At 33.7% G+C, this 16,019-nt stretch overlaps 1 protein-coding gene across 1 annotated transcript in view; it reads right to left on the bottom strand.

The window, feature by feature from the left end:
- LOC140436383 (protein gooseberry-like) overlaps positions 1-16,019 on the bottom strand; it is a 95,821-nt gene that overhangs the window by 24,200 nt on the left and 55,602 nt on the right. The window contains exon 3 of the mRNA XM_072525138.1: positions 12,560-12,785. Coding sequence (XP_072381239.1) covers positions 12,560-12,785 — 226 coding nt within the window. The remainder of the gene's footprint in view (positions 1-12,559; positions 12,786-16,019) is intronic.

Raw genomic sequence — 16,019 nt, forward strand, 5'->3', positions numbered from 1 at the left:
CAAAGCTCCTTCCTTCTTGGACGACGAAAACTGACTAACCAACTTTTTTTTCTCTCTCCTATCTCATAGCCAAAACCAACCTCCTTGCATTCAAAAATTGACCAATAAAAATCATCCACCTCTGTGACGTATATCGTTACCAACCAACTCTCTCTATAAAACGTCATTCGGGTAATTCCAGAAAACAACCTTCTTTAATTATTCTAACTAAATCTATCTGCTTTACAAATATTTCTTACTAATAGCTACAAACGATACCTGTCTCTCAATTCAATGTCTTTTGTTAATAAACTTTTACCGATATAATCTTTCGGGGAGAAAAACCACCGCAAATCCCGGTCTATTGGTTCAACACTTTCTATATACACTTTTATTCCGGGTAAATCCATTCCACAATAACCGACTTATTTAAATTTCTTATCGATAATATTTGAAAGTCTTGTCTCTGAGGCCTAATGAACAATTCTTCGAACAACTTAAAATACATATTTTGTCTTATACAGGATGTTTGAAAATTTATATGCCCGTGTCTTTATGAAATATCAATAATTTTAATTTTTATTTAAGTAATAAAATTTGTATATCGGTTTTTTATTGCTTATGGACATTCAAAAGTACAACAATATATATATATATATATATATATATATATATATATATATATATATATATATATATATATATATATATATGTAACGATGTTATGAGTAGAGTAGAGTTGATAAGATATTTTCGTGCTGCAAACTTATAAATAAATATATTTATATAAATTCGAACCGCTCGTTTTATTTAAATCGTTACAATATTTTGCCATAACTCTTGACGGTTATTTATTTTTTTTATATAAACAATTAACTTTAGGTAACCCCACAAGTGAAAGTCTAAGGGATTTAGTTCGGGACTACGTGTTGGCCATGGGTATACAGTACCTTTACCAATCCACCTTTGAGGATAAATTTGATCTAGATAATTTCTAACTTCTATGCTATAATGTGGTGGTGCACCATCATCTATGTACCAAGAATTACATCTGAAGTTTAGAGGTATGTCTTCTAAAAGAGTTGGCAAATCTTCTCTTTAAAAATGTAGATACGTTAGTCCGTCAAGCCTAGTTGGTAATTCGAATGGTCCTACAATATAATCGTAAATAAATTCGTAGTTACGTTTTGACGTTGCCATTAAGTTCAAAGCATACGTGTTTTCCAAAAAGTTAAATAGAGACATGCATCAATAACAAAATACGTTTATTTAAAAACGGTGTACTTTTTTGATTTGAAACAAGAATACCTTTTTTGTGTAGAATTGAATGTTATTTCATGTTTTTTTTCCTAGAATGTTTATACTCTCTTCTCTTTGTCAACCATTTTCCATCCACTCCTGAATGTAGGTCTCTCCCAATTGCTTCCATCTTTCTCTATCTTGCGCCAATCTAATCCACCGTTTGCCCGCCACTGTTCTTATGTCATCTACCCATCTTTTTTGAGGTCTTCTCATGCTTCTTGTTGTCGTCCTTGGTCTCCATTCTGGAATTCTCCGTGTTCACCTGTTGTTATTATATCGGGCTACGTGACCTGCCCATCGCCATTTCATTTTTGTAATTTCTTCCACAATATCCCTAATCTTCGTTCTACGTCTTATCTCGGTGTTTCTAATCTTGTCTCTTAGTGATATTCCAAGCATGATTCGTTCCATTGCTCTTTGCGTTGTTTCTAATTTTTTAGCAGATTTTTTGGTAAGGGCTACTGTCTCCAAGCCGTAAGTACAAACTGGTAGTATGCATGTGTTATACACCTTTTTCTTTAAGTTGACAGGAATGGAGGTGTTTTTCAAGATATATGCTAATTTACCGAAAGCGCCCCATACCAGTTGTGTTCTTCTTTTAATTTCAGCATCTTGATTTGGTTTTCCTAGTTTGATAACATGACCTAGATATACATAATGTTCAACATTTTCTATGGTATGATTTTGTATTGTTATATTTATCTGGTCTCGGCTCAGTATTTTTGTTTTGCTGTAGTTCATTTTTAAGCCTACCGCTCCTGAAACTGCATTTAATTGTTGTAACATATCATTTAGTTCTTGGATATTATCGGCTATTAAAACTATGTCATCTGGGAATCGCAAGTGGTTTAAGTATGATCCGTCGACGTTGATATACTTATTGTTCCATTTTAGTTTCTCAAAAATGTTTATACAGAGCGGGCAAAAAAATTATGGCCACAATAATGAACCAATGTTATAGTAGGTGGCGCCACCTAGTCTCAATGGTAAAATTAATATCATTTTTATATTAAGCATACTAAATAATAGCAAGATACAAAATTTCACTTAAATTGGTTGAATGGTTTTCAATATATCCCTAAAAATAATATAAAAAAATATTAATAAATAATCCTGTAGAACGAAAACTAGCAACATGGTTCGCTACGGCAGATAGTGACCAATCTTCTTCTAATTTCGTTAAAATTCTTGCTTTTAGTTCTTTACTAGCATGTGAAGCCATTTTTTAAGGATGAACAGAATAAGTTATCTGGCAAATTTTAAGATTTGGCAGTGACAGTGACAGTATGTAACTAATAAGTATTTATCCTTCAATGGATAGTCAGATGTCGCACTAAAAACTCACCCTGGTAATAAATATATAGATATAGGTATACATATATGAAATTATATACGTAACAATATGGATTATATTAGGAGCTTTCCGCTTGGCAGTTCAACAATCGCTTTCGACGTCATTCAAAAAACACCGATTCATTTATCGACTAAATTTTGAATAGGTCTAATGTATAAAGAATCCGCGAAATTCGGCTAAGGGCCCATTTAAATCAATTCTCTTTTAGTGAACTTATAACCTGTTAACTTTTTCTTTAGAACCAATGATTGATCTAGAGATTATGGTAATGTTTTGTTATAAAAGAATGTTTTGAACAGTTTACCCAAAGGTTTTTGGTTACTAATTTCCTAAAAGGGTAATAATGAGTATCGATCGAGATATTTTATGGATGGGAATTTGTTCCTTTCAGAATATTTATGGTAATTATATTTTGCTTATGTAGTAATAAAACGATTATTTTGAAGGTATTTAATGGTATGATTCTTGATGACAATTATTATAAATGGTAAATTATTCGTATCAATTTAAAGATTTTGATTGTGCCACCTGTAACGAAGTTGGTTTTTATATACATAAGTCATGAAATCCAAAAGTTACACGCAAAAAATTAATAAATTAAAAATTTTATTTTTTAATTCTTTTGAAAGTTTGGTAATTCTAAAATTTTAACTGAGAATATAGTGAGACATAAAAATATAATACAAAACCCGGACTCTCCCAACAAATGACTTTGTCATTTTGATGGAGATAAGTTTGAAATTTGATGGAGATAAGATACAAGAAGAAGAAATTGAGGAAGAAAAAATTGAGTGTAGTGACTGTAGATGGCAATTGATTGGACCCTCCGTCGCATGGCGACGAGCAAAATCACTAGTTCAGGTATAAAATGGTATCATTAAGAAGGCCCTTCTAGTACTGTTGAAAGTACAGTCACAGAATACACCACACAACAAGAAGCGAAACGAAGAGCTTTTTCACAATCCAAATTTCTGTGAGAATCCGCCATGTTCTATAGTGTATTTTTATGTATGAGAGAGTAATAAAACAATAAATTATGTATGCAAATCCCTAAACTGTTGATACGGGTGACTCAATGAAAAACAGATATTTGTCAACAAGTTTACAGAAGTATATAGGAAAACAATTTTAAATTGAGTATGACCACCAGGTATAAAGGTTGGAGCAGAATAGAATACAATAGTTGTGAGGGTTACTAATCCCTAAATAAGGTTGCCAGTGTCGGAGTGATGGAGGTTAACAGGTACTAATGAATTTGCAAGAAATGTAAGATGTTTATTTTATTGGTTATATATAACCAATAAAAGTTTAATAAGTACCTACCTATTTGCAAAATAAAGTTTAATTCTTTAGATAAAATAAAACGTTTTATTTTATCTATTTGCAAAATAAAGTTTAATTCTTTGCCTATTTGCAAAATAAAGTTTAATTCTTTAGATAAAATATAACGTTTTATTTTATCTGAAATGAATGCATTCCACGAAGTAAGGGTTTCAACAATCAAACATTTAATTCTTTAATTCCAGGAATCTACGACAGTAATTGACTAGATAATTACCTTCTAAACTTATTCCATAGAAAATGTGATAGTGGGTTTTTCCATTTTGTATATAGGAAGGTCCAAGTGGCGTATTCAAAATTCTTAACAGTTCACTAAAAGTAGGTACTTCAGTTGCAAGGTGCAGTTTATTGTGTATACTAGTGTTATGGAAAATTTGGAAGTGCCGTGTAAACGCCGAAAAATTGGTCCTCTAACAGTTAATGGAAAAACATTAATATTTAATTGTTTTAAATCATTTACAGACAAACGTTTATGTAAAAGTGTTGATGAGACCGTTGAGTTAGTTAGCAGTACACTTGGTGTTGGGAAATCTACAATTTACAGAGTTATTAAAGAAGAGAAATGTGGTAGTTTTCAAATGCCACGTAATGCTCCAGGGAAACCAAAATTTCAAATAGAATATCATTTTAAAGAAGGACTTCGACGGAAAGTGCATGAATTCTTCTTTAGACAAGAATTTCCAACATTGGATAAAGTTCTTGTCTTAGTTCGAGATGATAAGGATTACCCAGAAATGAGTCGAAGTAAGTTATGGAAACTTTTAAAAGAAATAGGCTTCTGATGGAAAAAGAATCCCTATCTATTTTATTAGAAAGAAGCGATATTGTCATATGGAGAAGACATTTTCTAAGAACCATAAAGGAAATGAGAAACCAAAGAAGAAAAATATTTTATCTTGATGAAACATGGATCAACGAGGGTCATACACCAAATAAATTTTGGCAGGATGGAACTCTTACAAGTCAAAGGCACGCTTTTGTAAATAACTTATTTACTGGTTTAAACCCACCATCAGGAAAGGGACGCAGGCTGATAATAGTACACATTGGCAGTTCAGACAGTTTTGTTGAAGGTGGTTTATTAACTTTTGATCAACTCGTACCGGTGACTACCATGAAGACATGAACGCTGATGTCTTTCAAGAATGGTTCGAACAAATGATAGATCTTCTTCCTAAGAACTGTGTAATAGTAATGGATAATGCAAGTTATCACTCCAGACTTATAGAAGGACTGCCCACAACCAAGTGGTTAAAAAAAGACTTGCAGAATTGGCTGAGTTCAAAAAATATTACGTACCATCCCGGATCTATAAGAAAGGAACTTTATTCGTTGTGTGCCCTTCATAAAGAAAAATCTAAAAAATACGAAATTGATGAAATTGCCAAAAATCGTGGAATGACAGTACTTAGATCCCCACCATATCATTGTGAATTAAACCCGATTGAACTGGTATGGGCACAGATAAAGAGTGAAGTTTCAAGAAAAAATACCACTTTTAAAATTCATAATGTTAAACAGTTGTTTTTGGAGGCCGTAAATAATGTAAAACCTGAAAACTGGGAAAAGGCAGTAAATCACACTATTAAAGAAGAGGAAAAAATGTGGAAGCTGGACAATATTACTGATAAAATGATCGAGCCAGTTATTATAAATCTTGGTTCTGAAAGTTCATCTTCTGAATCTGATTTGGATTTGTAACAAGTAGCTGTAAGTTTTATATTAATATTTTTATTCATCTATTTAACATACCTTAGACGGTTTTAAAAACTCTTTTTCTCTTTTGTAATTTTTAAAAATTAAAAAAAATGTGAATTTTTTAAAACCCTGTTTAATGTAGGCCAGTCAGTTCTAATATAGTGTGTGATAAAAGAGGTCACTTTTGTTTACATACACATGACACTTTATAACACTGAAATAATTCATTTATTTTTTACAATTATTCAAAGTAATTTTTCAATTAATCTTGAGCACGCCCATGGAGTGGTCGGAGCTACCAGTTAAAATTATGCTAATTACTCTCTCGTTCATAAAAATAAACTATAAATAGTTTATCTGTCAGTGTCAACCTATAAAACTGAAGTTTGTTTACGTATTGAGAAGTGTTGTTTCGTGTGTGTTGTCTACTAGCAAAAAAGAATAATACTGTTATACATATTTATATTTTAATACCATAAAAAAGTATAATAATATAAAAAAAAGTATAATATAATAGTAAAAAAAGAATAATACTGTTAAACTCGGTTCGCTAATCCCAGTCCGAACTGTCTAGTGAATTTAGTAATTATTTTTTTGCGAAGTTAGTTACTTTTTGACAGACTAAAAGTGGCTGGAAATTACTATACAACCAAGCACCCGTACTCATAGCCAATATTAATAGTAAACAAACTAAATAGTAAATAAAATAGAACTTTGCGAATTACCGACAATCAATATTTATTTATCTGCACCATATAATAAATAGTTATGTTAAATTATAACAACTAAATATATATTTTTTAAATATATACTACCCAAAATTTGATGGGTTTAGTATACACTTACGACTATTTAGAATAATTCTTCTTTTTTTAAAGAAAGAAGTCTGTAATAGCAGGATACTTGAGCTATTAATACTGAGAAGTAGGAATTGTTGTGTTGTAGGTTTCCGACAATGAATCTGTCAAAATATGCCCGAGCTAAGCGAATGGAGTTTATACATATTTTGCATATACATAACACATTTTAATATTTTAAAAAATCGATAAAAAGAAATAGAAATCGACTGATTTTTATCTCTATTTTGAAATTCTCTCAAATTCAATCGCTTTTTATCGATTTTTTAACGTGCCTACTAAAATACTTTCAGTACGTTAATTTCTTTGTTTAAGGTCAAACGCTTTATTTTGATATCAGCTATCACCCATTAGCTAATGTTCAATTAGTTATGGGACACTATAGTCATGTCTTTTAATTCAATTTAGAAATTAGTTGTGTCATATTTTCATTACTAGAGCATCTTACTTTTGTGCTTCTTATGCTTTTGTTGTATTGATAATTTTATTTGTTTCATTTTTTGTCTATAAATTGATAGAAATATTAAAACAAACGGTTATCAAGTAACGATCTTGGAGACAAATGATCAAAAATCAAATTTCCCCAGCGGTTTATTTATTCTAAATTAGTCAAAACAGTTTCGAACAAAAGTGTTATTACGAAAGGTCTAGAGAAGAATGGACCCCACCTGCGGTATACCTGTCGGCCCGTAACACCATAAAAGACTTAATAAATCATTTTCTTTTGCAGCTAGCGACTCTCCACTTATATTTAATAATAATTACATTAACAACACACAACACGAAATGCATTTTCTATTGAATTATGCTGTTTTAATTCGAAAAAGCTGAAAATTCCACAAAAAGTTATTAATAAATGTCATGCATCGCGCTGCGGACAACGCTGAAACTGATCTAGATAATAATACCGTGGATAATTTGCCGGGCTGATGATGACGACATGAGCTTCTTATTAGTTTGTCGAATTTATGGCATTTGAGTAAAAAATGGTCTAGTGCTTGACAGCGACTTCCGTTGCTCTCTGGTAGCTACGCGATAATGAAGCTTAAAAAAGATCATTAGATTATGTATCGGCACTACAAACAAAACCTTACGTACTACGACTTCTTATAATAATGAATAAAACTAATTAGCTGTTCATGTTCATGTCACTTGCGTCCAAAAGGTATCTATATAGTGTTGGTTGTAGTGAGTGGAAACTTTTAATTTGTGTATAAATATCTCATAAAAAAATTAATATCAAAAGACAAGTGGGATATTATTAAGAGATGAGAATGTGGTGAAACTCCGACTGCGAAATCTAGATTCTATGATATTGGACGAGCTGCTAGGCCTAGGAAGGAAAAGACTATCGTGGCTCAGAAACATCCGACAATGGACAGGGCTAAATTTTGAACAGCTAGTAAGAACAGCTGAAGATAGAGAAGAGTTTAAAATTGTAGTAGCCAACCTCCATTGAGGAGGGGGCACTTTAAGAAGAAGAAGGACGAGCTGCAGTGTACGACATTATGAAAAACAAAGACAAAATCGAAAAATTTATGAAACCTGTAGAGAATGTGCCGGTGTAGTTTCCAAGAAGGAGGAGTTCTGAATTGAGTAGGGGCTCTTCAGTACTTCTTGGAAAACACACTCGGAGGGGGGTAGCTCTCAACCTCAACACGGCGCGTCCCAATGGCTGATAGGGAACGTCCTACATATATGTGGGGCAGGTGTGAATAAGGCTCTGCCAAATAAACACCCGCGGATCAACTGAGAGCATGGCATAGGGCAGCTGCTATGTCATTACAGGATCGGAGCGGTAGAGAAAATCTCTTTACCGGTCTGATACTGAATAATCACAGCCGGTAATTATGATTTAACCGGTTGTGACACTGCGAAATCACCGAATGTTTGCCGGTATAAGCAAACCCCCACTTACTGACTAACGGCTTCGGGCGGATGAGTTGGTAAGTGGAAGGGCACTCTTTTGTCCTGAGATTGAGAAATCGATCTCAAAAGCGGATGAACCAAGATCAACGGCATAAGGATGCAGAAGGCAAGGAGAAACCACTGCATTAAAGATCCCTAAGGATTCTCAAGAACAACCACAAATGGACGTAAATCAAACAGTGGCCCCGAGTGCCCGGCGTACCTTTAATGGGACAGGGGCGCGAAGAATCCCCGGGTGGAGAAACAAATTTAGTGTAAGCGATTTAAAACGCATAGCAACGTGGAATATAAGAACACTTTATGAAGCAGGAAAATTAACAACAGTCGTGCTAGAAATGGAGAGATTAGACATACAAGTATTGGGCCTTTCAGAAGTCCGATGGCCAAAGTCTGGAAACTACACCAAGGATAATAATACTATTTTCTACTCAGGCAAAAGTACTGGAGAACATAGCCATGGTGTTGGTATTATTATCAACAATAACTTAAAAGAGTTTGTGACAAATTTCATTCCCTTTAACGAACGTATGATGCTACTTCAGCTGTAAACCAAACCTCTAAACATAAATCTAATCCAAGTGTATGCTCCAACATCTGATAGCAATGATGCTGAGGTCGAAAAATTCTACGTGGACTTAGAACTGTTAACAAAAAACATAAAGAAGCAGGAGGTAAAAATAATTATGGGCGACTTTAATGCTAAAGTCGGTCGAGGAAAAACTGGAAATATAGTAGGAAATTTTGGGTTAGGTAAAAGAAACGAAAGAGGAGACAGACTAGTCCAGTACTGCCAGGAGAAAGAATTAGTCATAACAAATACATACTACGACCTACCCTTACGAAGATTATACACGTGGACTTCTCCAAAAGATAACACCAACAATATAATCAGAAACCAAATAGATTTTATAACGATTAACAAAAGGTTTCGTAATGGAGTACAAAGTGTAAAAACCTATCCAAGCGCAGATGCAGATACGGATCATAATCTATTACTAGCAAACGTCAACATTAAACTCAGGAAACAAGAGAAAAAAGTTAAAACCACCAAAATTAACATCAAAAACCTAAAAGACGACAACTGCCAACAGCAACTAAATGCAGAGATAAATAAATTAACCGAAGGAAGCGCTGAATGGTCAGATATGAAAAAAGCCATACTAAAAGCGGGAAAGGAGGTCCTAGGTGAAGAAGAGAAAACCACTAAAAAAGACTGGATGACACCGGAAATAGTTGAGCTAATAAATGAAAAAAGAAAATACAAACATAAAGATGAAAATAAATATAAAACCATCAAGAATAAAATCAAATATGAAATCAGAAAGGCTAAGGAGGAATGGATGAACAAAGAATGCCAGGAATTGGAAGAACTCAGCAACAAACATGACACCTCAAACTTACATAAAAAATGAAAGAACTTACAGGCAACACCAGACAAAGAAGAACACTCATAACAAGAGATAATAATGGAGAAATACTTACTGAAGAGAGCAAAATAAAGGAAGTATGGGAACAATATATAATCCATCTGTTCCATGACGAGAGAGAAAATGAACAAGATATAGGTGAAGAAAAACAATACCTACAAATTTTACCCTCAGAAGTAAAGAATGCCCTACAGAATGCAAAACAAGGAAAAGCACCGGGTCCTGATCAAATTCCAGTTGAACTGTTAAAAGCCTTAGATGACGGTAATATAAAGAGACTCACCCGAATTCTCAACCACATATATGTAGAGGGCAACATCCCGGAAGAATGGCTTAAATCGATATTTTTACCTCTACCAAAAAACAACAATCCCAAATCATGTAATGACTATAGATTGTTAAGTCTAATGTGCCACCCTTTAAAGATTCTCTTGAAAATTGTGCAAAACCGAATTTATAAGAAATGTGAGGAGCAGATAGATGAAACTCAGTTTGGCTTCAGAGGAGGCATGGGTACAAGAGAAGCATTATTTGCGTTGACGGTACTCTTGCAGAAATGTCGGGAATATAACAAGAGTGCATATGTATGCTTCATAGACTTTAGGAAGGCCTTTGACCGAGTGCAGCATATGAAGTTAATAGATGAATTAAAAAACATCAATTTAGACAAAAAAGACATTGAGTTTATTAAGGCTATATACTGGAACCAGAAAGCAGTAGTAAAGGTGAACGATATAGAAACAAATAACATACCGATTGAGAGAGGGGTTAGGCAAGGATGCGTCTTGTCTCCGACGCTTTTCAACGTGTACTCACAGGTCATATTCAGAAAAGCCTTATGGGAAAGAAAAGAGGGAATAAGAATTGGTGGAGAAATCATAAACACCATGAGATTTGCAGATGACACGGTAATTATGGCTGAGAGTATAGAAGAACTACAAACTTTATTAGATGCAATAAATGGTGAATGCATTCAAATGGGACTTGACATAAACACAGATAAGACCAAATTTATGATAGTATCAAGGAGTCCAATAAATAATGAACAACTAACTCTTGGTGGACAGCAAATAGAGAGAGTGACAAAATATAAATATCTGGGAGCTTACATCAACACAGAATTAGATCCAGACCAAGAGATCCGGGTACGAATAGAAATGGCAAGGGCAGCGTTCTTAAAATTCAAACAATTGTTCTGTGACAAAAATCTGAATACTGCGCTGAGACTGAGGTTTGTTGAATGTTACGGCTGGTCGCAACTATTGTACGGGGTAGAAACATGGACACTAAAAGCGCAAATAGTTAAAAAGATTGAAGCCTTTGAACTTTGGATATACCGGAGAATGTTGAGAATTCCATGGACTTCCAGGGTCACCAATGAGGAAGTGCTGAGAAGGATGGGTCGCGACAAAGAATTGTTGAGAACGATAAAAGTACGCAAGACTGCATACCTTGGACACATACTAAGAAATAATAAATATAGTCTTCTGCAGGTCATCATGCAGGGTAGAGTCGATGGCAAAAAGGGAATAGGTAGAAAGAGGAAGTCATGGCTACGAAATATTCGAGACTGGACAAACATGACTGTAGACGAATTATTCCACGTTGCAAAAGACAGAGAAGCTTTTAAAAATGTGGTCGCCAACCTCCGTTAATGGGGACGGCATAGGAAGAAGAAGAAGAAGTAGAGAATGATTCAGAAAGGACAGAAAAACCCTTAAAATGAGTGAATTTCCTGATGTTAAAGAAGCTGAACATCTGGTTTAGGCAACAACGAAGAAGATAATCTTCTATTTCAGATGACATTTTAAAAAATTAAGCTCATTTTTTTATCAGGAATAAACAAAGAAAACTGATTTTCGTGATAGTCAAAGTTGGTTCGAAAACTTCAAAAAACGGTACGGAATACGATTTTTGCCGATGAGTGGAGAGAAGTTGAGTGCAGATGAGTCTGAGATATCTCAATTTATTTAGAATTTGAGCAAAAAGATCACCGAATTAGACCTAATTCTTGAACAACTTTATAACGCTAATGAAACCGGTCTAAACTGGCGACAACTTCTAATAAAAACGTTTGTCACTTCAGAAAAAAAGTTTTTGGTAGAAAACTTCAGAAAGAACGTCTCATTCTCATGATATGCTCGAATATATCAAGATCCCACAAATTGAAATTGCTAATCGTGGTGTAACGTTATAAACGTCACATCTTTATTAATTTATATTTAAATAATTATTTTATTTTAATTTCTTTATTAATTTATTAATTTCTTTATTTCCAGTTTAGTTTTTACTATTAGTTAGTTAGACCAAAAGGTAAAACATTAAAACAAAATAAACCTCTTTTATGAACAGAAAAAGTGATTTTTAATTTTGACCTTCATCTAAAGGTATTTGACAAAAAGCTTGTTTCAAATAAATTGAAGAAAAAAAAAATTGCATCTCTATCTTTGGATATTTATCTGGAACTGTTACCATCAAAACAAAGCCGATAAGTATTTTTTTCTGAATTTATTTTCTGAAATAACCAAAGAAGAGAAGACCAGAAGCATTTCAATGACAGAGAAGAAGGTATTCGATAATTCACTATAAAAGATGTGTATTATACAGCTACCCTAGAACTACAAAGAATGATTATGCCACAATGCCACAATTTAATGTCTTAAAAAACTTACCGTCTCCTTCATAATCTCCTTTTCCTCTCAATAGCCTAGATATCGCAGAAACGCTAGGAGCTGTACTTCTATCGCATATACCTTCCTTTACCAACCGGTCTCTAATTTCCCAGCTGAAAATGGACGGATTTTCTCGTTTATATTGTTCTATTCTGCTTTCTACCTCTGGAGTGGCCACTCGAGGTTTGGAACCGCCTATAACACCAGGACGAATAGATCCAGTTTCCTAGAAAAGAAGATTGGTAAATGACATAACATTCATAAATTTCTTGAATTAATTCAAAATTCTAAAATGACTTATATTAATAAAAAGCAGTGGATTTGTAGACTACGCCTGTGGCTCACCCAGGGGGGTTTGGGGGTTAAAAAGCACATGTACAAGCTCTTCACTAGGTTAGTGACCTCAAGATTGGAGAAAAAACCGAGAGAGCAGGCAGGATTCCGTTCAAATTATGGTATCACCTCCATACAGTAAAGACACTCGACATTGAAAAATCTATAGAAGACAACAAACCTCTTGTTCTCACTTTCGTAGATTTTTATAAAGTGTTCGACACCATCGAAATAGACAGCCTTATAGAAGCAATGAATGACAGCAGGATTGACCATAGGTATAGTGAACTTATTTAGAATATTTACAAAAATGCCACTATGACTGTTAAAATACACGATAAAACCCGACCAATAAAAATGAAACGTCGAATAAGGCAAGGAGATACATTGTCACCGAAATTATTCATAACGGCATTAGAGTATGCCTTTAAGAAGGCCAATTGGGACCACAGAAGAGTAACAATAGAACAAAAAGTTTAATCATCTCCGTTTCACAGATGACGTTGTCCTTATCACAGATAATTTAGGATAAGCCACAGATATGTTAAAGGAATTGGACTTTGCATGTTCGAAGGTGGGCCTCAGAATGAACTTGACCAAAACCAAGTTTATGACAAATATGGAATAACCATTTAACTATTCAAGACAAAGTGGTAGAACTGGTGGAGAAATATATATACACTACCGAGCATAAAATTAGGGTCACCCCGTAATTTGAATTTATTTTAGAAATTACTATTCTGTTTTAACTATTTTCGGTTGTAACATAGTTTACTAATGGATTTCTTGAAAAAAAAAAAAATGGTTGTCGTTGTTGTTTCGACAAGCGGTTGAGATAAAAAGGGCCCCGTAGCCTAATTCCTAAAAACCGTTATCAGCACAGTTTTTGTTTCTATGGTTTTAACGTCAATAGTAAATTGTTTGTGTATTGTTATCACTGTCAGTATATTGCAATGAGCATAAATTCTGTTGTGGCGGCAAGAATTGTGGCGGCGTTAGAAGATGGCCACGGTCAGCGCGAAACTGCGAGAAACGTTGGTGTAAGTCTCTCGAGTGTGCAACGACTATGGCAACGGTACGAAGAGACCGGTCTGCTTACTCGAAGAGCTGGTTCAGGTCGAGGCAGGATTACAACAGCTAGAGATGACCGCTTTGTAGTTTCTAGTGCTTTGAGAAACCGAACGGTCACGGCAGTTTCTCTTCGAAATCATCTGCAAGAAGTTAGAAATGTAAACATAAGTGAATAGGCAGTTAGGAGACGACTTCATGCTGCTGGTTTATCTTCTCGAGCTAGAGTAACTGGACCGCCGCTTTCCCGTGAACACCGAATTGCCAGATTGAATTTTGCACGAGAACACTTGGCTTGGACAATGCAGGATTGGAGTCGTGTATTGTTTTCCGATGAATCGAGATTCTGTCTTACGGGCTCAGACAAACGTGTAAGAGTGTAACGACGTCCAGACGAGAGATATGCTCAAGCATGTGTTGCCGAGCGTCTTCCATTTGGTGGAGGGTCAGTTATGGCATGGGGAGGCATATCGTTTGATGCTTGCACGGAGTTAGTCTTTATCGAGAATGGGACATTGACAGCGCATAGGTACCTGACACAGATTCTGGAAGACCATGTTTTACAGTTTATGGTTATTCTTGGAGACGACGCAACATTTATGCATGATAATGCACGGCCCCATACTGCTAGGATAGTTACTAAGTATCTTGACGCGGTTCAAATCACACGATTTGTTTGGCCTGCTCGCAGTCCAGATATCAATCCCATAGAACATGTTTGGGATGAGATGAAGAGACGTTTACGGAGTCATGTGTCGGCCCCCAGCAATTCGAGAGAGCTTCGCGACATATTGGTGCAAGAATGGAATAATCTTCCGCAGAATGTGATCCAAAATCTGATCCAAAGCATACCTCGTCGTTTGCAAGCTGTTATCACTGCCAGAGGAGGGAATACTCGCTACTGAAGTTCTTAAAATTTCTTTTTTTCAACAAAAAGCACATCAAATTAAAATTGTCCTTTTTCAATATTTAGTATATTAAAGGAAAATTCTTCATTTCCATTACTTTTAATAAACTTTAAACGACAAAAACGTTGTTTTCTTTAAGCAATAATAATTTCTAAAATAAATTCAAATTACGGGGTGACCCTAATTTTATGCTCGGTAGTATATATATATATATATATATATATATATATATATATACATATATATAAGAAAAAAGAAGTACTTGTGACTCGTTTGGAACAAATATATAACTGTTTTAGATGGGTTGGAGTCAATAATAGGGCTATTGGTTAACTATTTTTTTATTATTCTCGAGCTTTCAATTGTGTTTACAATTATTATCAAGAGCTAAAAAAGACAAAATACTTATAAGGTTGAACTAAAAAGAAAAAACAATTTTTGTTAACTTACCAAATAAAAATTAGTTTGGTAAGTAAAAATCACTGCTTACATGTTCAAAATATTTAATATAAAAATGTTTTTATCCAATAAATGTTTCTCTGAAAAATTTTTTATAATTTTGAAAACATTTTTTTTATAATATAAGAATAATTGAATTTATAAATAAGTTCAAATAGCAACCAATTACAAATTTCAGAGAAACATTTATTGGATAAAAACATTTTTATATTAAATATTTTGAACATGTAAGCAGTGATTTTTACTTACCAAACTAATTTTTATTTGGTAAGTTAACAAAAATTGTTTTTTCTTTTTAGTTCAACCTTATAAGTATTTTGTCTTTTTTAGCTCTTGATAATAATTGTAAACACAATTGAAAGCTCGAGAATAATAAAAAAATAGTTAACCAATAGCCCTATTATTGACTCCAACCCATCTAAAACAGTTATATATTTACATATATATATATATATATATATATATATATATATATATATATATATACATATATATATATATATATATATATATATATATACATATATATATATATATATATATATATATATATATATATATATATATATATATATAGTATTTGGGTCATGAAATAAGAATCAGCAGGGATAACCAAACATGCGAAAACCATAGATGAATTACTTTAGCATGGGCAGCCTTTGGAAAATTGCTAGACACACTTAGGGCCAACA

The sequence above is a fragment of the Diabrotica undecimpunctata genome, chromosome 3 (assembly GCF_040954645.1).
Source record: "Diabrotica undecimpunctata isolate CICGRU chromosome 3, icDiaUnde3, whole genome shotgun sequence".
Lineage (NCBI taxonomy): Eukaryota > Metazoa > Arthropoda > Insecta > Coleoptera > Chrysomelidae > Diabrotica > Diabrotica undecimpunctata.